At 43.8% G+C, this 21,943-nt stretch overlaps 2 protein-coding genes across 8 annotated transcripts in view; one reads left to right on the top strand and one right to left on the bottom strand.

Annotated features, from left to right (window-relative positions):
• HPS5 (HPS5 biogenesis of lysosomal organelles complex 2 subunit 2) overlaps positions 1-3,035 on the top strand; it is a 99,202-nt gene extending 96,167 nt beyond the window's left edge. For 2 of the 3 annotated variants that reach the window (XM_033928162.1, XM_033928163.1), the window contains exons 21-23: positions 1,214-1,320; positions 2,049-2,331; positions 2,441-3,034. In XM_033928162.1, coding sequence (XP_033784053.1) covers positions 1,214-1,320; positions 2,049-2,331; positions 2,441-2,501 — 451 coding nt within the window. In that variant the 3' untranslated portion in view covers positions 2,502-3,034. Of the gene's footprint in view, positions 1-1,213; positions 1,321-2,048; positions 2,332-2,440 lie in introns of all 3 variants that reach the window. The other variant, XM_033928164.1, reaches the window with a different exon arrangement.
• A 7,843-nt stretch (positions 3,036-10,878) lies between these two features.
• GTF2H1 (general transcription factor IIH subunit 1) overlaps positions 10,879-21,943 on the bottom strand; it is a 92,568-nt gene continuing 81,503 nt past the window's right edge. For all 5 annotated transcript variants that reach the window (XM_033928586.1, XM_033928583.1, XM_033928585.1 and 2 more), the window contains one exon: positions 10,879-13,052. In XM_033928586.1, coding sequence (XP_033784477.1) covers positions 12,966-13,052 — 87 coding nt within the window. In that variant the 3' untranslated portion in view covers positions 10,879-12,965. The remainder of the gene's footprint in view (positions 13,053-21,943) is intronic.

The raw sequence follows: 21,943 nt of genomic DNA, 5'->3' as shown, positions 1-21,943 counted from the left end.
CAGCACCAGGTTAATAAACCTAAATCAGTCCTGCTCCGTACATCATATAGTCTGTAACAAAAATTACAATCAAAAAATACTAGTGAAGCAAACGTTCAGCATTTTTTGATTGTAACTTTTGTTATAGACCAGTGGTCTCAAACTCGCGGCCCGGGGACCACATGCGGGCCGCCAGGTAGTATTTTGAGGCCCTCGGTATGTTTATCATAATCACAAAAGTAAAATAAAAGTTTCTTGGACATATGTCTCTTTAGCTATAAATTACAATATTATTAAGATTTAGTCAAAAGGAAAGATTTATAAACTATAAAGAGTTTTACCTCTTGCAAAATTGTCATTTCTTTAATAAGACATTAACTATTTTTTCTGAGGCCCTCCAAGTATCTACAAATCCAAAATGCGGCCCTGCAAAGTTTGAGACCACTGTTATATAGACTATATGATGTAAAGGGCAGGACTGATTTAGGTTTATTAACCTGGTGCTGGTCACGTATAAGTTTCCTGCCTGGGGCTTTAAAAGTATTTTACTTCTTATTTAACTTTTTGGCCCGTACTGATCCGTCCTATTAATGTTTGTTCTGTGAGGGGATTTGAAGTTTTGCCAAATTAATTTTGTTTTGTAGTTTACTAGTTTGGGCATTTTCTGGTTTGTTTTTGGCCTATTTAAAAATCTAATGCCATTCTTAATTGCTTTTATCCCAGGACAAGCAGGCAGCATATTCTTAACGCATGGGTGACGTCACCGACGGAGCCCCGGTACGGACACTTTTAACTAGAAAGTTCTAGTTGGCCGCACCGCACATGCGCGGGTGCCTTCCCGCTCGACGGAGGAGAGCGTGGTCCCCAGTTTCTTCGTTTCCGCGGAGCGAAGTGAGGCTGGCAGAATTAGTCCAAACTAGGATTTTGAATAGTTACCCTAACAGCTTTGTATTCCTAGTATAGGCCCTCCTTTACAAAGCCACGCTAGTGTTTTTAGCGCTGGCTGCGGTGGAAAGAACTCCAATTCTACAAGTTCTTACCGCCACGGCCGGTGCTAAAAATGCTTGCACAGCTTTGTAAAGGAGGGGGGATAGTCTTCTAGAAGTAAGATGAATGCCTAAGCCCTCGCAGTGAAAGAGCTCTTAAGCAATGTGTAGCTGAATTCAGGATTGTAAGATGTAATATAAAAATTAAGACTGAATTTATTTAATAACTAAAGCTCTCAATATTTCAGTTATTGGCCAGGATATGTCTCTCTCTGTTCAGAGCTTGATAGAAGGAAAGAAGCATTCACCAATATTGTTTATCTGGATGACATGAGCTTGCTGGATGAAGCCACTGGTTAGTAAATTAAGTAAAAGTCTAGCTGTGTTCATACCTTTCATCCTAGTTAAGGTTTAAAAACTACCATGCTTTTTATGTTTGAAAATACTTCATATAGATAAAACACTTAAGGATCCTTTTACCAAACTGTGATAAAATCTGATCCTAACACAGGAGCGCTTGCTGCCTCTTAGGTGGTCCTGTGTTAACGCTATGTTAGCCAGTTATTCTAATGTAGGAACACCCACTCTGCCCCTGACATTTAAGAACTGGGTAATGTGGGTTACCATACAAAATGGCAAAATACTGCAAAACATGAACATGTGCTGTGGTAGCCTGTTAGTGTGGACTAGCCATGTGTTAAATGCCCAACACCTATGTTCCCTCTAAGCCGAGCACATGAGCAGTCACTTAGCTTCTAGGAGCCTCGCTCACAGATTTTACATAGTCACTCACAAAAATACCTGCAACTCTTAAAAATTGTTTGAACTTGGATGCATTGCCCAAAACCCTTCAGTAGTCCTCCAGTCTGCTTACCACATGCATTGCAATATAATGTACCATTTTCAGGGCATAGATTATAGGAGTGTGCCTGGCACTGGACGTCTCCCCAATGCTGGCCTTCTTTCCAGATTACTGGATTTACTAAGCACTACTAAGTTTTGTTTTGCTTTCACATCTTGCCACCCCTTTTTTTAATGCGTTATATAGCAAAGGTGTAATGTAGGTATTGTGTTTGCTCTTAGGCTTGGTACCCGAGACTCTGGAGGAGTGGAAATTTGTCCTACATTGTGCCCAGAGCTGCAGCACCAGTCTTAACTATTCAGGCACTCGGAAGGGAAACATTGGTGCCAAGAGCTCCAGCTGGGCAAATTGCATCGGTGTTGAAAATATATCTTTGTTGCTTGCCAAGGTGGTTGGTCCAGATCGTGCTTGGCTTCTTTTGCAGGAGTGTGGACTTACAGGGGAACTATCTGAGAGGTTTACTAGGATCTGTGAGATTCTTAGAGTTGCTGAAACAAGGCAACGGTAAGGGACTGTATTCAACATTACTCTTCCTAATTATGTTTAAGAGTTTTGCAAGATGACTGAGGAAACAGGCAGACCTTTTTGCTGATATTGCATTTGTGTGTTTCAGAGCCCTGGTCCAGTCGATGTTGGAAAGGTGTGAACGGTTCCTATGGTCTCAGCAAGCATAAGATAACAGAAGCCATAGTAATTTGTTATTAAAGCCTTTGATCTTGGCCTGTATGTGTATTTCAGATATAACTGTTGCCCTCTTAAGTCTAGAGACTTTCCATGTGATATGAAACAGACTAGTTCAGCCTTTGACAATTTTTCATTTGCAAAATATTTTGAATTGACAAATTTTAATGTCAATCATATGTATATTCCTTAACATGTTTAAAGTTACCAACTTTGGCCCATTATGACTGATAAAGGCAAGAAAAACAGTATTTCAGAGATGGCTATATTAAGCAGCATTCAGTTTTAGATTTATGGTACATAAGGCATTACCCCTTGCAGTCACTGATATAGTTTTGGATAGAGTTTAATTATACAGCACGTAGATCTTAATTCAGCTACTCGTTTTGTAGATTGAAGAATTTGACTGCATCAGCACTTCATCTTTTGCAGAAAATTAACTGTAAAATCTACTATATAACTCTAGTCAATCTGTATATAATAAAGTAAAATTGAAAAGTGACAATTTGTAAATGTATCTTGATTCTTTTTGTACAGATATGTGAAAATAAAACTTTAAAAACTTCCCACTTACTTTAAAGGGTTTGCCAGAAAATTGCCCAACCCTGTTTCATGTACAGTGGCCATTCAAAAATAGCCTATAGTGTGAGAAATCCCTATTCCCTTTAGATTGGTTTCTAGCTGAAAGAATGGGCCTTAAAGACATATATGGATTCCCTAGTGGCAGGTCTTGGCAGGCCAATCTGATCAATTTCCTTGACAGGATGACCAGAGAATTGGAGAGAGTGCTATAAGTGGTGTATTTAGATTTTAGCAAAGTTTTTGACAGTGTTCCACAGCAAATGACGTAGGGACAAATTTGTCCCCCACGAGTTCTGTCCTTAAGCTCTGCCTTAACTGCGCAAGCCCTGAATACCTTATGAGTCTAAAGTGTTCAAGGTTTGTGCAGATGAGGACAGAGCTTGACAGGTAAAGAAATCCTGTGGGGATAGATATAATTTGTGCCCATGTCATTCTCTATTCCACAAAGGTATCTACTAAACTGAGTGCCCTTGATATGGGCCCCAAAGTGATAGATTGGGTCAGGAACTGGTTGAGTGGAAGGCAACAGAGGGTCAATGGGCATATCTGAGGAAAGGGATATTACCAGTGATGTGCCTCAACGTTCGGTTCTTGGTCCTGTGTCTAATATTTTTGTAAGTGTTATTGCTGAAGAGCTGACTGGTAATATTTGCCTCTTTGCGGATGATACCAAAACCTGCAATAGAGTAGATGCCCCTGATGGTGTGGAAAACATAAGAAAGAACCAAGTGAAACTTGAGGAATGGTCTGAAATTTGGCAGCTAATATTTAAGGCTAAAAAATGCAAGGACATGCTTACATTTAGGCTAAAGAAACCAAAGGGTAAGAACTTTGTGCACAAAAGAGGAGCAGGAATTGGTGTGATAGCATGTGATGATCTTAAGCCATACATGATGAAAAGACAACTACAAAAGCTAGAAGGATACTAGGGTGCATCATGCACCCATCATGAGTGAATCATGCACATGGGTGTTTAAACATCTATCATATCTCTCGTCTTTCCTCCAACCTTTAGATCTTTAAGTCTGCCCCCATGTGTCTTATGATGATCACTGACCATTTTAGTATTCTTCCTCTGGACTGACTCTATATCTGTTTGAAGGTGCAGTCTCCAGAATTGTACTCTTAGACAGGGGCATCAATATCTATTTTTTTCCTACTGGCCATATGGCCATACCTTGCCTGCCAAGAGCGATGTGTTCTCAGATACCCTCAGTAGGACATCACAACTGAATTAAAGCCCAGTTCAGTGCTAGGAGTCAGATCTTACTAATAGTCTCAAAACAATGTCAGTGTCCCTCTTTTAACTTGCAGTAAAGGGGAAGAGCCCTACTTCTATCCATATGGTCTTCCAAACAGTGGATGAGTAGCCTGTCTACTAGAGTATAGGCTAAGCAAGGACACTAGGGTTCAAATACCACTGTGGCTCTTTGCGGTCTTAAGCAAGTCACTCTTGCCTCAGACACAAAAAGATAAGCCCTTCAGGGACAGGAAAGAGGCTACCCTTCCTGAATGTAACAACTTCTAACAAATAACACATAATACCCGAGCTAAGTACTATACAGCATGAGTTCTAAATTTTCATATTGCTCCATAGAGAAAATAAGACGCTTATCAATGATAGCCTATGCATCAGCCAAGTAACTATGATTCGCTCTGGTAACTGGCTATAGGCACTTGAGATATATTGTCTTTATCTCTGTTTAGGAGCACGTTGGGATCTTTTTTGTTGGCCTTTATTCAAGGGTTGCAAATAGTTATACTGCAGATTTGATTTGACTGTTTTCACTGTTACAAAGGATGGATATCTGAATTGGTTCTACTATACTTAAATGTCTTCATTTTCCTAGATACTAACTAATAAAACATAGGGCTATAGGAAATAGCTGTCATTTCAGATTATCGGATAGGATGCATGTATTTTTTTATTACATTATTGCTTTAACTGTGCAAGCTGATTTATAAGAACTCCCTTATTTGGTGAGCATGCACAAGTTTGTAGAGAGATTCAGAATTAGCAATAGTTTATTGAACCTTAATGTGAGTTTATAATGTTATGAACTGCAGTAAAACCAGCAGCTAGTTTAAACAATTACAGTATTTTCTGCTTGCTTAGTTTAAAAAAATGAATAAGCCAGTGTCCCTGTTTGCCTCTTACCTACATTTTTACTTTCAGCTCTTCTTACACTGACAATGAAGATCAGGGCAGCTTCACACAGCATAGAAAAAAGTTGAACAGGAACAAATTGCAGCCTACCAGTTTATTATATAAATTTTTATACTTTTCCATAACAATTGTTTTCACTTCAGGCAGCTTTCTAGTATCTCAACTGGACCAAGCAGTCTATCTTTAAAGCTAAAGTATGGCATGGTAAAGAAAAATAAACTGCAGCGATTAGACTAGGCTCAATGAAAACATTCCATAGGTTACCAGGTCCCCTATGTACAGGAATAAGCAAATGTGGACATGACTTTGACCTAGACAGCAATTTGAATTGTTCTGCTAAAAGACCAGGGAAAGAAGCAGCAACTTTGAGGTAAAAATGTTGACACTACATTGTGCTACATTGTGCTACATTGTGCTACATTGTGCTACATTGTGCTGACACTACATTTGGAAGGCAATAAAAATCAAACCATGGAATTAATGCAAAAGAGTGAGGGAGGCACAAAAAAATTTAATATGGGTTATGGTAGTTGTCATAGGTAATGACTTTCTACAAATCCATGTCATTGTTGAAACCACATTTAAAATGCCAGAAATGGATCAGAAATTGGTTGGAGGGTAGGAGTGAAGGGCCACTACTTGGACTGGAGAAGGGTTATGAGTGGTGTTCCGCAGGGCTCGGTGCTCAGACCGCTGCTATCTATAATATAATAAATCCTAAGCCGCGCATGTGCACTCCCATCACGTTTTCCATGCGCTGTAGGGCACCGCAGATAGGAGTGCGCATGCGCGCAAAACACTCTCCTCCCCTGAGGCGGATGTCGGCCGTGCTGTTCTTCGGTCTGCCCTTAGTATATTTTTAAGCTGAAAGATGAGGCAGCGGCTCCTCTCAGGATCCCCAACTGCGTTGGAAGTCCGATGCAGTCGGGGATCTTGAGAGGAAGCGGAGCCGCCACGTCTTTCAACTTAAAAATATACTAAGGCAAGGAGCAGAGCAGACCAATCTTCAAAATGGCTGCAACTCCTGCACAGAACACCGATCCAGGGGAGTAGGCCAGCCTACAGCGGCAGCAGAAGAGTGGCTGGATTAAAAACTGTTTTCTTTTTTGTTCCAGTTCATAGCCTCCCTGCCCCTTTTCCTGTCTGGATGGGAGGGGCAGGAGCAGATGACCCCTGCTGCTCCAGAGTCTGAAAAGTAGTGGGACTGTGTTCCAGACTGTTAGGAGCAGCTTTTGAATGCTATGGTTTCTCCATTGCTCTCTATGGAACTGAGCCCATGTAATGAACAGGGGGGGGGGGGGGGCAGAAAAATGAAGGGAGGCCTACTGCTGGACAGAGGGGAGGTAAAACAAAGGGAGAAGGGCTGCTGCTGGATAAGGTGAGCAGTGATGGGGTGGTGGAGGACATAGGGGAGATAAAAGGAAGGGAGAATGGATGGGGAGCAGGCAAGGGGTGGTTGTGGACAGCCAAGGAAAAAAAAAAAAAAAGAAATGACAAGAGAGAGAAAAAGAAATAAAGACAGACACACACACATATATTCTAGCACCCGTTAATGTAACAGGCTATAAGACTAGTTTTATATATTTATAAATGATCTAGAAACAGGGACAAAGTGTGAGATAATAAAATTCACGGACGACACCAAACTATTTAGTGGAGCTCGGACTAAAGAGGACTGTGAAGAATTACAAAGGGACTTGAACAAACTAGGGGAATGGGCGACGAGATGGCAGATGAAGTTTAACGTTGAGAAATGTAAAGTACTACATGTGGGAAGCAGAAACCCGAGGTACAGCTATACGATGGGAGGGATGTTATTGAATGAGAGAACCCAAGAAAGGGAGTTGGGGGTAATGGTGGACATGATAATGAAGCCGACGGCACAGTGCGCAGAGGCCGCTAAGAGAACAAATAGAATGCTAGGTATAATCAAGAAGGATATTACAACCAGAACGAAAGAAGTTATCCTGCCGTTGTATCGGGCGATGGTGCGTCTACATCTGAAGTACTGCGTCCAATATTGGTCGCCGTACCTTAAGAAGGATACGGCGATACTCGAGAGGGTTCAGAGGAGAGCAACACGTCTGATAAAAGGTATGGAAAACCTTTCATACGCTGAGAGATTGCAGAAACTGGGTCTCTTTTCCCTGGAGAAGAGGAGACTTAGAGGGGATATGATAAGAACAAGAACATAAGAAGTTGCCTCCGCTGAGTCAGACCAGAGATCCATCTCGCCCAGCGGTCCACTCCCGCGGCGGCCCATCAGGCCCATTGCCTGAGCAGTGGTCCTTGACTATTTTTATAATCTATCTCTACTCCTATCCTTAATTCTTATCTGTACCCCTCAATTCCCTTGTTCTCTAGGAACCTAGCCAAACCTTCTTTGAAGCCATGTAACTTGTTCTGGCCTATCACAGCTTCTGGAAGTGCGTTCCACATATCCACCACCCTTTGGGTGAAAAAGTACTTCCTAGCGTTTGTTCTAAACCTGTCTCCTTTCAATTTCTCTGAGTGCCCCCTTGTACTTGTGCTTCCCCATAATCTGAAAAATCTGTCCCTGTCCACTTTTTCTATGCCTTTCAGGATCTTGAAGGTTTCTATCATGTCTCCTCTAAGTCTCCGCTTCTCAAGGGAGAATAGCCCCAGCTTTTTCAGTCTGTCAGTATATGAGAGGTTTTCCATACCCTTTATCAGTTTAGTTGCTCTTCTCTGGACTCCCTCGAGTACTGCCATGTCTTTCTTGAGGTGCGGTGACCAATACTGGACACAGTACTCCAGATGTGGGCGCACCATTGCGCGATAAAGTGGCAGGATGACTTCCTTTGTCCTGGCCGTGATGCCCTTCTTAATGATTCCAAGCATTTTGTTTGCTTTCCTTGAGGCTGTGGCGCATTGTGCCGATGCCTTCAGTGTTGTATCAACCATTACTCCCAGGTCTCTTTCAAGGTTACTTACCCCCAGCAGTGATCCCCCCATTTTGTAGCTGAACATCGGGTTCTTTTTTCCTACATGCATGACCTTACACTTCCCTATGTTAAAACTCATTTGCCACTTATTGGCCCACTCTTCCAGTGTCGTCAGATCCTTTTGGAGATTTTCGCAGTCTTCCGTTGTTTCAACCCTGCTGTATAGTTTGGTGTCGTCTGCAAATTTAATGACCTCGCATTTTGTTCCCGCCTCCAGGTCATTTATAAATATATTGAAAAGGAGCGGTCCCAACACCGACCCCTGCGGCACCCCGCTCGTGACCCATTTCCAATCTGAATAGTGACCCTTCACTCCAACCCTCTGTTTTCTGCCTGCCAGCCAATTTTTGATCCATCGGTGGACCTCCCCTTGTACCCCGTGGTTCCATAGTTTCTTAAGCAGTTTGGTACCTTGTCGAAGGCCTTTTGGAAGTCAAGGTAAATGATATCTATGGATTCCCCTTTATCCACCTGTCTGTTCACCCCTTCAAAGAAGTGTAATAAGTTAGTGAGGCATGACCTACCCTTGCAGAAGCCATGCTGACTTGATTTAAGCTGTCCATTGGCTTTGATGTGTTCACAGATGCTGTCCTTGATCAGCGCTTCCATCATCTTTCCCGGGACCGAGGTCAAGCTCACCGGCCTGTAGTTTCCCGGGTCGCCCCTCGAACCCTTCTTGAAGATTGGCGTGACATTTGCTATTTTCCAGTCCTCTGGGATCTCTCCAGTTTTTAAGGATAGGTTGCATATTTGTCGAAGTGGCTCTGCTATTTCGTTCCTCAGTTCCTTGAGTACCCTTGGGTGAAAGCCGTCTGGACCTGGTGATTTGTCGCTCTTTAGCCTGTCTATCTGCCTGAGGACATCCTCTTGACTTACCTCTAGTAAATGCTTATCTTCCTGATCACCATTTACGATCTCTTCTGGCTCCGGAATGTTGGTTGTGTCCTCCCTCGTGAAGACTGACGTGAAGAACTCATTTAACTTGTCAGCCATCTCTTTTTTCTCTTTTACCACCCCCTTTCTGTCTCCATCATCCAAGGGTCCCACTTCCTCCCTTGCTGGTTGCTTCCCCTTAACGTATCTGAAGAACGATTTGAAGTTTGTTGCTTCCCCCGCTAATTTCTCTTCATATTCTCTTTTTGCTTTTCTAACCACTTGGTGGCACTCTTTCTGGTGTTTTTTATGCTCCTTTAGATTGTCCTTTGATTGATCCTTTTTCCATTTGCTGAACGATGCTTTCTTGTCACTTATCGCCTTCCTCATTGCATTTGTTATCCACACTGGGTTTTTCGTTCTGTTTTTTTTTTTTGCACCCTTTCCTGAACTTGGGGACGCACAGGTTCTGTGCTTTGTGTACCACGCCCTTGAGTAGGGTCCAGGCTTTTTCTACGGACTCCGTCTTCCTTGCGTTATTGAGTTTCTTTCCCACCATTTTCCTCATGGCATCATAATTTCCTTTTCTGAAGTTGAGTGTTGTCGTTGCGGTCCTTTTCACCTTCGATAGAGATAGAGACTTACAAGATCATGAAGGGCATAGAGAGCGTAGAGAGGGACAGATTCTTCAAACTTTTGAAAAATAAAAGAACAAGAGGGCATTCAGAAAAGTTGAAAGGGGACAGATTCAAAACGAATGCTAGGAGGTTCTTCTTTACCCATCGTGTGATGGACACCTGATGGACGCTTCCAGAGGGTGTAATAGGGCAGAGGTTCAAGAAAGGATTGGACAATTTCCTGTTGGAAAAGGGGATAGAGGGATATAGATAGAAGATTACTGCACAGGTCCTGGACCTGTTGGGCCGCTGTGTGAGCGGACTGCCGGCACGATGGACCTCAGATCTGACCCAGCAGAGGCATTGCTTATGTTCTTATAACAATTACAGACCTGAAAGAGGAAATAATTTTATTATACCCCTATCATCTGCTACTTAATTTCAGTAGCAGATCAAACTATATTCATCTCTATGTCATCAAGATGCAATTTCACTGGAAAAACAGTAAGTACTGTATTTAGTTAGAAAATCCATCAAAAACAATTTCATCCATAGGAGGGATAAAGAGCAAATTCTTATACAGATTTTCATTGTTTTGCTCTTGAGCTCTGAAGATGCCTACCATGAAAGAAAACTCAATTTATATATATTCTTTTAAATGAAGTCTTGCAGATTCAGCAATCACCCTTCTTCCCATCATAGGGATCACCGACTATTTTTAACCAAGGGCAAGAATTTACAGATAGTTAGAGCCATTATCTAAAAAATCCTGCAACTGTAATAGAATAAGAAACTCCTAAGAAAATGGAAAAAAATATACATAACTGCTGTTTGTTGTAATTCTCTCTTGTGCCTATGGGGTGGGTGGGAGGGTTTTAGAGAATATCACTGTTATATATACAGTTTTGTAGTCTATGTTTGGAGGGTTGTTTGTATAATACGGATACAAGAATATGTATTGCTTTCTGCTTTTATATTCTTAAAATTCAATAAAATTGTTCAGCTTAAGAATGTAAATTAAATAATACTCTACAATTGGGCACCATTTACACAAAGTTTCAATAATCCATCTGCATGCATTTCTGGTTTTAGAACTTAACCACACTGCACTCAGAATAAAGTTGATGAAGTACCCAGCAACATCAAGAGTACCCTAATCGTCCAGTCAGAATAGTAAAATTTTTAATGTTAGCATACCTTGAACAACATTTACATGTCCCCTTGCAGTGGTTTCCATAATTGAGAGATAGTTCCATCATGAGCTAGGTCAATGCTTCCCAAATCTGTCCTGGATCTGTTTTCAAAACACTCATAATGCAAACTTCAAGCATTTCCATCATAGAAATCCTGAAAATTCTGTCAACAGGGCAGGTTTGAGAAGACCTGTGTTAGACCAGCATCTCCAAGTCAACCAGCTATGTACAGGTGTGGATCAGTTGCATGGAATTTTGCTACTCTTCATGTTTTTTGCCAGGTACTAGTGACCTGGATTGGCCACTGTGACGACAGGTTACTGGTCTAGATGGACCTTTGGTCTGACCCACTAAGGCTATTCTTATGTTCTTAGAAAAATTATAAATGTTAATTTCATGCCCCTCTGCTTCAATCAGTCAGTGTTAACAGGAACAGTAGAAGCCAGGGCATACAACTTAATACAAACAAGTCACATTTATTAAACAGTGAGAAAGAACATTCTCTTCTGGGGCTAACCAGGATATCAAAGCCAAAATGTAAAACCCTGTTGGTTACTGTACTCCATTGGGAATGGTCAAGATTTTCCACTATTGACCTAACTGGTGGTGCATATTTTTAATATAAATATTTTATAAAGTACTTCATTGTTATGACAGCACACAGAACAGGGTGTGGTGTGTATGTATACTGAAATGTACACAATTGGCTCAAAAGTTAAATAGAAACAAAATGAGTTAAACCAGTGAATTTACCAAGAACTTATCAGTTATGTCCTCAGTCTGACAGTCACACATTCATTCCATAACACTGAACTCCAATACAGGGCAACAGCTGCATAGATTATACCAAAGTAGTTGACAAAATATTAAAGATATAATAAAGCACACTAGAGATATTAAACTGCACCTATAAAACATATTTACTTTGTTTAAAGTTAGAATTTGTTTTTCTTTTAATACAAGACAGTTAAGTCTCAGAGAAACAGCAAGCAGATCCCCCTTTGGAATAAAGTATGGCACAGATTCCAAAATTCCAGATATAAATGAAAGTATTTCAAAATGGTGGCTTTTTTTGTTTTCATAGCCTTGTCATTTGGACCTCTTCAGGCCTCTCCCCCTTTTTGGAAGACCATTATCTGACCCTACTTTTCTTAACTAGATTTTGTGTGTTTTCTGTTTCTGTTTTTTGTGATGATTATCGCTTCGCCAAAACAAATAACAGTCAGCTGGAGACAAGCGGCCTCCGTCAAGAAAAGGGAAATCTAGGGGTGTGAAAATAAGTTGTCAATGTCCTTAGAGTTTATATTAGTTGTAAAAAAAAAAAAAAAACTTTTTGAAACTGTCATAAAAATGCATTTCTTAACTTTTTTTTTCTCTCAAAGCACTTGCTGCTTTGAAAGAACAAGTACACCCATTCACCAGCAAACAGAGAAGGAAACATGCACCTCGCTGTCTCTGTGGGAATTCTGCATAAAACCCAAAGTCTTTCAGAAAAGTGCTTCTTGCACATGGCTGCTCACCCTTATCCATCATCCTCCTTCAGTGCAATATTAGGTTGCTTCCAAACCTCTTTGGGTAACACGTGACAGAAGCATTGTCCTCCAACAGCTGAGTGTCAGCAAGAAGCATGCACCCTTTGCTCGTCTTAAAATATTATAACCTCTCTTTCACCGGGTACAAAATAGAGCCAATAAAACAAAGGAATCCCGATGAGTTAAAAAATAAATTCAGTTCCATACCCTGTGCCACAAAACCCAAAATAAAATGCCACTCTGAATTTTGCTTTCTTCAAAAAGTTAACTCGGTTGTGAAAGCAGTTCCTGAGTAACTGCTGTAAACAGAGTGGAGGGGGTATTTTTAGTTGCCTCTTGGCTCATTCTTGTTTGGTTGTCTCAATGTATCACCTTGTTTTCAAGTTTAATAACAGATCCTTTCAAAAGGTAATGTGCAAGTCCAATGATGCAGCTCTTCCTGCACCATCTGTGCCATCAGCTCATCGGATAGGTTATCCTCTTACAGGCATTACGGGTTGTCTTGTGAAATGCAGCTCACTGGAGTTTCACGTTTTCTTAAGCATACGCTTTGACTGCCACATGTGAAATTTATTGTAGGCTGTCTGAAGCATTTCCTCTAGATGACCAGTTAACTGCAAGACAAAACCAGATATTGCATATTACAAGCAGCAGTATTTAGATTCTTCTCAAGCTCAACCTATCTCTTCCTATCTGTTCTTGTCTTATTAAATTTTATTGTCTAGAATTAAAAGGTGTATATACCTTTAATTAGCTCCATAATCTGCCTTCATTAATTCTCCCCTGACCAAGTAGCTAATAAATAACCCTTCCCTGCCTTCTCCTCCCACCCCTAAGAAAAAAGGGAAGACACTTAATGTAACATGGCCTGCTTCAAATGATATAGAACACTGTTCTTCAACTGCCAGTCCGCAGACCGGGAACGGTCCGCAGGAAATTTTTGCCGGTCCGCACAGGGCTGGCAAAATTGCTGCTGCTGCTAAAGCCAACAGGAAGTCTTCTTTCCGTTCTGGGCCAGCCAATCACTGCCTGGCTTGCCGAGAACGTCCTCTCCAATATCAGAATTGACGTCGGAAAGAAGACTTCCTGTCGGCTTTAGCAGTAGCAGCAGCAGGGCGGTAAGACAGAAGCGGACCAGGGGAAAGGAAGGAGGAAGGCTTTTTTTTTTGTGCAACAGGGAGGGAAGGAGGTAGGCAGGCAAGAAGGCTGGTTTTAGCAAGGGAGGGAGGGAGAGAGGTAGGCAGGCAGGCTGGCTTTGGGGGTGGGACAAAGTGTGGAAGGCAGTGAGAGGGACATGGGAAGCAGGCACTAGGGGCACTAAAGACATGGGAAGGAGGCACTTGGGCAAAACAGGTCCCGTCGGGCTCTTATCCACTACTGAGATAAGTGCATTTTTGCTGATTATAATCATTACAGCGTCTAAATATTATTGATATTATTGATAAATTCAATTATGTTCTAATCAGCCTGCAAACAACCACATTGTGAAGTTCTTATTCTATTTGGTGCAGGCTTCTGAGGTCTTTTCCTCTTGTCTAAATCTATCCACAGTTGTGTGCAGAACCTGTTTTTTCGATTGTATTCCAAAAACCCGACTGGCCTTGTGATCCTCCAGGAAAGGGTTGGGAATAGAGAGCTGCACGGGAACAGGGATGACGGGAATCCCGCGGGTTCCCCCTTCGGGTCACAGGGATCCCGTGGGGACGCCCCCTAGGGTCACGGGATTCCTGCGGGGTTGGATGTACTCGAGCCGCAAGGCTCGTCTTCTCCCTACCTGCTCTGCCGTAGCACACAGCCATTGGAATGGAAGTCTTCCACGATGTCAGCGCTGACATCAGAGGGAGGGCTTAAGCAAAGCCCTCCCTCCCTCCGATGTCAGCGCTGACATCGGGAAGACTGCAGAGAAGCGAGGGAGAAAGCAGAGACGAGACAGGCCTATCAGGTCCTATCAGCTGTCCTGGTCTTTGAATTCTTTTGCTGTTTTCCATCTCTGCCACCTTGCATCTGCCCTCCCCTTCTTTTGGGTTTTCCCCAAGACTCCTAAGGCAGCTAGAATTCGAATAACCTGTGTGATGGTATTTTGGATGATTTTAGAACACTTTCATGCCTCGTTCCATTTCTAACTAAATTAAAGCAATGAGTGGTAGTGTTTAGCTGAGTGTTGGCTGAGTGATGTGGTGTCTCCTTTGGTCCCCCCCTCCCTCCCCATTTCACAGTCACTCACTGGGCCTTGGCAGTACTGGATTCTCATCCGGCCAGGCTGTTTAAAGTTTCTCACGCTGCTGGAGACTTGCTTGGCTTGAGTGAATGCTTTTCGTTCCCTTTTCTCTCATTCCCCTGCGCTGGCATTCTGTTTCACGGTAGGATTTGCGCTCGTTGAAAGGGGTGAGGGAAGAGGAATTGCTACCTGAGTGGATCGACGGGTTCAAGGCCTCATCCTGGCAGAAACAGTAGCTCAGGGTATCTTGGCAGTAGTGGCAGACGGGACACAGGCTGAAAACCTACCGCAATTATTTGTCCGTGCCTTGGGACAGACATAAGAACAGAGAGTAAGCAGGTTTTGTTCTTTTCAGCCACAAAATTGTACTAATGAGGGAATGTTACTGGCATATCCTTTAATCTGTTTTTAAAAAATATTTTTTAATGGTTTACTTTTATTGTGAGTCATGAAAGGATTTTTGCAGGCATGGCTCGGAGTACCTTCTGAAAAGGGTTCAGCTTTGTATCATGTCATGGCGACCTGTGAGGCGTCTTGGAAGGGAGCTAATGTTGCTTTTCTTGGCTTTGAATTTTGTCCCGCTCTTGGTTGGTGCTGGGTCTGTCCCAGTGAAATCTGGTCTTCTCCTTCTCGCTGTCTCCTTTCTCGACTCTTCTTTTAGGGTTCTCTGACCCCCCACACCCCCTTGTGCCTATCTCCTCATTTCCTTCCAACAGCACGTGGGGTTTCTTATGAAGGCTTGAAAGATGCAAGAGACCTGGTTTCTGCCACACGGATGGGACACAAAAGGGTTGATGCGCTCCCGAGAAAGGTAGTGGAGAGTAAAACTGTGACTGAGTTCAAAGAAGCGTGGGATATTAGTATATTAGTTGTGTTGATAAAAATTTATAAACATTAGAGGCTCTGGTAGAAACCCGTTTACAAAGTATGTATTCTTCCCAATTAATAAAGTCTCTTTGCTTATTTGTAAATGGGGGAGGAAGTGACGTCATCCTAGCGCATGGTTGCCTAAATCGGGAGCTCCGTAGGGGCCGGTGTGGAAAAGTGCTTTTCAAGCTTCCAGCGCTAAATCGCGCTTATTAACAGGATCGCGTTTCGCGGGGGAGACCATGGCGACGCGGAAGAAGCTGGATAAATTCAAGTATTTCAGCGACGGAGGAGAGAAAACGGCATGTGAGGCGCAGGGGAGTGCCGGAGACTCGCTCAAAATGGCCGCGGGGCCGTCGGCGGAGCTGCTTGATGCTGGGACTGTGGAGCTTTCGGGGGAGCTCAGTGAGACGGTCCACAAGACCTTTCAAACATGGTTCCAGGATCTGAAGAACGAAATGGTGGGAGTGCGAGTAGATGTTAAGATTGCTCTGGCTGAGCTCCGGGCGGATGTGGGGGAGCTGGGAGCCCGAGTGTCGGCCTCTGAGGAGCACATGGAGGTCTTGTCTGGCACAGTTGCCGGGATTAAGGAGTCCACAGCCCATTTCTCATCTGAGCTACAGGAGTTACAGGCGCAGGTGGAAGATCTGGAGAATAGGTCACGCCGGTGTAACCTGCGCTTTAAAGGAATCCCAGAGGGGGAGGCATATCGTGATTGCAGGAGTGTGGTGCGAGAGTTCTGTCGGAGCCTTCTGGGTGTTGATGGAGCCGAGATACCTGAGGAGATTAAGCTGCAGAGAGCACATCGGAGCTTAGGTCCTGTGAAAGGTCCTGGCTTTAAAGATATCATAGCCTGCTTCACAGATTATTCCCTTAAAGAGAAGCTTTTGCAGATGGCAAGGCGTCACCCCCATTTTCGCTGGAATGAGTTGGAAGTGGGCGTATATCAGGACATCTTGGTCTACACTGCAGAAGCGCAGGGCGTTCAAGGAAGTCACGCAAGTGCTGAGGGATGGCGGCCATAAATACAGCTGGCTGTTCCCCTTTGGGGTCTGGCTTACCGTCAACGGGAGGTCTCGAAAGGTGGCTACGGTCACGGAAGCCTGGCTAGCTATGAAAGAGCTGGGTTGTGTGAATATTCCTGAAACGGTACCAGTACCTGCGACAGCTAGCACTTCGGGAGGACCTGGCGCTTGGTCAACAGTTCTGCGCTCTGGCAAGCGAGCAGCTAAGCAGGGGACCTGATGATGACGGAGACTTCTTATTTTGATTATTCCTTATCAGGGCCGTCTTGATTGGGCTGGACCGGGAGAGGTACTGAGTGGTGTGCTATCTCCGGTCAGGTTCTTTGAAAGAGACTCTGCATTTTCTGATGTTTCTCTTTAGCTTTCCTGGCGGCTTGTTTTGCTGTAGTTTTTGGTTCTGTGTTGCTGTTATGGGGAGCTGCTTGGGCTAGTCACCTGGGGTAATTTTCACTTTCTAAGGACTGGCTAGACCTTCACTGAAGGGGTCAGCTTTGGGGACAGGGGGGGTGGGGGGGTTTGGGACAGAGTAAGAGTAAACTTTTAACTATTGGATCATGGAATGTAAACAGTTTGAACAGTCTGGGTAAACGTAGTATAGTGTATCGTGAATTGAATAGATTAAACTGGGATATCTGTATGCTTCAGGAAACCCATTTGAGACCCAGACATGTGGGAGTCTTGCGGTCCTCTCACTTTGAGCATATATGGACGCATCACAGTGTTCAGTCTACCAAAAAGGTGGGAGGACTGGCAATTCTTATCCGCAAGGGTTTGGGGTTTACTGTTTTGAAGGTATATAGGGATGCGGGGGGAAGGTGTTTGGCACTGCAGGGTACATTGCAGGGGCGTCTTATCACTGTGATTAATATCTATGGTCCTAACAGGGGTCAGGCGGCCTTCTATGGCTCTCTTAAAGAAGATTTGGTTAACTTTGTTGGGGGGTCAGTATATTTGGGTGGGGATTTCAATGTCACGCCTGACGTGGTACTTGATCACTCTCAGGGAGGACCGCGGTCATTTTCACGCGCCTCTCGTAAAGCTTTTCTAGCCTTGATGTCCTCCCTGGGCTTGATTGATGGCTGGCGCTTGCACCACCCTACTCAGAGGTCATATACATGTTATTCATCTGTTCACAGTTCCTATGCTAGGATTGATAGTCTTTGGACCCATCGTAATCAGTGGGGGGGAATACGGGCAGCTGAAATTGAAGCTATACATATCTCTGATCATGCACCAGTCTGGATAGCTTGTGAAGGCTATTGGGATGTGGGGCATCATCGGGCCTTTTGGAGACTTAATGAATCATTGTTAAAACATAAGGAGGTAGACAAAGAGGTGGGGGAGGCTATTACTAATCTGCATGACAATGATAATGATATGGTTGGGGACAGCATATTGTGGGATGCTCTTAAGGCTGTGGTCAGAGGGGTCTTTATTAAATGGGGGGCCCGTCTTAAGCGACAGCGGGAGCACAGAGCTATATCCCTCCGGGAGACTTTGATTTCTCTGGGGAGGCAACACCAGTGTTCTCCTGACCCAGAAGTGTTTGCACAGCTTATGAGAGCGCGTCATGAGCTTTCTCTTCTACAGATGGAGGAGATTGATTTTTATAGACTAAGACTGCGCCAGACGATATATGAATATAGTAATAAAGCTGGCTCGCGACTCGCTCGGTACATTAAATTGAAACAAGCACGAACCGCTATTACACGGATTAGGGATATGGAGGGGAAGCTGCAGTGTACTGATGGGGCTATTAAGAAGGTCTTTCTTTCCTTTTACACCAAATTATATGGGAAAGTGGAGGGGGTACAATTGGAATCTATCATGGCGTATTTGGATAAAGTGACGTTGCCACACCTGGGTGACTCTGATATAGCATATCTTAATAGTCCTGTCTCCTTGGGGGAAGTACTGGGGGTTATTGCCAGATTGAAATTGGGAAAGTCCCCGGGTTTAGATGGGTACACCAATAGTTTTTACAAACAGTATCGGGATGTTCTAGCTCCTTTATTGGTACGGGTTATTAATGGGTTGAGGGGAGGTAATATGCTGCCGCCATCGATGGGAGACGCGGGTATTTCTATATTACTTAAACCGGGGAGAGACCCTGCTAGTTGTGGGGCGTATCGGCCCATTTCGCTATTGAACACCGATGCAAAAATTTTGGCAAAAGTTTTGGCCCTCCGGCTGGGGAAGTGCTTGCCTAGCCTGATTCATATGGATCAATCGGGGTTTATTCAACGACGTCAGGTTAGTGATAATATTCGAAGAACGTTGCATCTCATCTGGGAGGCGCAGCAAACTTTGGATAAAGTAGCTCTTTTAGCAGTTGATGCGGAGAAAGCTTTTGATCAGGTGGGTTGGGACTTTTTATGGCAGATCATGGAATGGACGGGATGTGGAGATTTTTTTCTAGCTTGGGTGCGGGCGTTCTACCGATCTCCGAGGGCGACTATTAGGGTGAATGGGGGCTACACGGAGTTTTTTTCAATTGAACGGGGTACTCGTCAGGGGTGCCCTCTCTCTCTGCTCTTGTTTGCGTTGTCGATTGAGCCCTTAGCTATCCGCATACGTGAGCATCCAGATTTGAGAGGAGTATGGATTGGGGCTCAGGAACATAGGCTGGCGTTGTTTGCTGACGACGTTTTGTTATATGTGCGGGACCCTGAATTTTCCCTTCCCATCTTGTTAGACATTTTTGCTGAATTTGGTCTGGTGTCCGGTTTTACTGTCAATCCAGATAAGTCGGAATTGTTGGGAATCACTTTGACTGCTGCTGATGAAAGGGGATTGTCGGGGAGATTTCCGTTCCGTTGGGCTTCTGGGGCGCTGAAATACTTGGGGATTTCTATTTCTCGAGATCTTTCTCAACTATACACTTTAAATTATACCCCCATTATTAGGCAGATTAAGGCGGATTTACAGCGGTGGTCTGGGCTGTGGTTGTCTTGGTGGGGACGGATAGCGGTTACTAAAATGAATATTTTGCCTCGTTTATTATTTCTTTTTCAAACATTACCTATACCGCTCCCGTCTGTGGTGTTAAAAGAACTTCATGCTCTCTTCTTTCGGTTTATTTGGAAGGGGAAACCGCCTCGGATATCTCGTCAGTGTCTGTGGTTGCCTCGTGAGTCTGGGGGGCGAGCACTTCCCAACTTGTTCTGGTATTATAGGGTGGCGCAGTTGAGACTTTTGTTGGATTGGGATATAGCTGAACAAAAATGTGTAGTACAATTGGAACAGCAATTAATGGGTAACCGGGTTTTACGATCCTTGCTTTGGTCTTCTTTATCAGATCGGGTGGTTTTCAGAACTTTGAATAACCCTATTTTGACTCACCTTTTGCGGATATGGTGTGAGACGCGGAAGAAATGGGGAGCAGGGATGGTGCCTTCGCTGTTGGGGGCGTTGAGTGATGAACCTTTTTTCCCGGCGGGTAGGGAGAGCTCGGTTTTTCAGCGCTGGGAGCGTCAGGGGCTCCGGACGTTTTCTGATGTCCTTCATAAGGGGATACTGGTGTCCTTTGAGGCTTTTCAGAAGAGTACAGCTTTGCCTAAGGGGGATTTTTTAGCTTACTCCCAAACCCGACATTTTATTCAATCACAGGGCTGGACTGGGGAATCGATCAAGACGAGGGCTCCCTTGGAACATTTGTGGCTTACACTTCGTAACCTGCCCAAACCCATTTCAGTTCTTTATCAATATTTTAGGGGATCGGTTGTCTTTCACCCTAACTACAAAGGTCTTTGGGAACGGGACTTGGGGTGTTCTTTTTCGGAGAGGGAGTGGACCCAACTTTGTCTTGAGGTGGGAAAGGCATCCTCTTGTGTTCTTATACAGGAGAATGCCTACAAGGTGTTTACCAGGTGGTATTATACCCCCGCTAGGTTACATAAAATGTTTCTGGGATCTTCTGCAATGTGTTGGAGGTGTGGGGGGGCCGTGGGCACCTTTTTACATATCTGGTGGGATTGTCTTCCTTTACAAATTTTCTGGAAACATGTTGTGGGCTGTTTATCCCAATTGTTACAATTTGTGCTCCCGTTGGTGCCAGTAGAATGTTTACTGGGCTTCCATAATGTGTGTGAACACACTTGGCAAACTAAACTCCGAAGGTGGGGATTGGCTGCAGCTAAATGTTTAATTGCTAATTACTGGAAAAGATCCGAGGCACCTGTTATGTTAGAATGGTATTTGAAATTTCATCAATTGTGTACCATGGAACTTTCCATTGCTAAACGGCATGGGCACTATTTTTCATCTATTCGAACTTGGACTGTTATTATGGACAAGATTGATACTTTGGTCTAAGTTTACTGGGGCTGGGGGAATTGGGGGGATTGTTGCTGTGGGGATAACTGCCTGAAGGAACAACAGGGAGTTGTCCACTTTGTATATTTCAGTTTACTTGGGTGGGGTGGGGGGATTTGTGATTCATTGCAGGGGATATCTGTTTGTCAATGATGTTTTCTTCTTGCTTTATTGTGAGTTCTGATTCTGTTGTGTTTTGTTACATACTATGGAGTGATTGAGCCTTGATATCCAAATTTTGCTTGTATATTATAAAACTTTTAATAAAGATTTTCAAGTTAAAAAAAAAAAAAAATAACCAAACTGCCTTCGGTGACCCAGAAGCTTTTCCTCTGCTACTGCTTCCTGCCCCCACATAGGCGGAAAACAGTAGCAAAGAGAAAGCTTCCAGGTCACCAGAGGCAGCGTGTTTATTTCACTTATGCTGCCTACGACCAAAGAGTTAGAGCAGCACCGCAAGGAGATCAGTGAGCAAGCAGTGAGGGATGGGGATGGATCACGCAGTGAGGGATGGGGAGGAATAGCATGGTGAGGGTAAGAGATGCTGGACCTCAGGGATGGGGAGAAAAGTAAAGTAAAGGGCCAGACCTACTAGGGAAGAAAGGGAAGGGGCAGATAGAGATGCCCAACCATGGGAGGAAGAGGAAGGAAAGGGAATGTTAAGACTACTGGATGGGAAAGGGGGTGGGGTGGGGGAGAGAGAGAGAATAGAGAGATGTCAGACCAGGGAAAGGAAGGAGGGGGAAGAGGTTCAAGACTAAGGCAGGGGGAGGGGAAGGGAAAGACAGAGATGCCAGAACAAAAAGGGGGGAAGAGAAAGAGGGGAGAGAGATGCCAGACTGGGAAAGAGGATAAAGATACCAGACCATAGGAGGGGTAAAGAGAGGGAGGAGATGGTACACAGGGATGGAGGGAAAGAGGAGAGATAGGAGGGAGGACATGGTGTACAGGGATGGGATGAGGCAGAAGGTGACTAGAGAACAAAAGGAAGTAAGCCAGAGAAGCATAAGAGCTACCATACTGAGACAGACCACAGGTCCGAAAGAGTAGAACAAATTTATGCTGCTTAAAATAAAGCAGT

This window comes from Geotrypetes seraphini, chromosome 19 (assembly GCF_902459505.1).
Source record: "Geotrypetes seraphini chromosome 19, aGeoSer1.1, whole genome shotgun sequence".
In the NCBI taxonomy this organism is placed as follows: Eukaryota; Metazoa; Chordata; class Amphibia; order Gymnophiona; family Dermophiidae; genus Geotrypetes; species Geotrypetes seraphini.
This window is presented reverse-complemented; position numbering and strand designations above follow the sequence as displayed.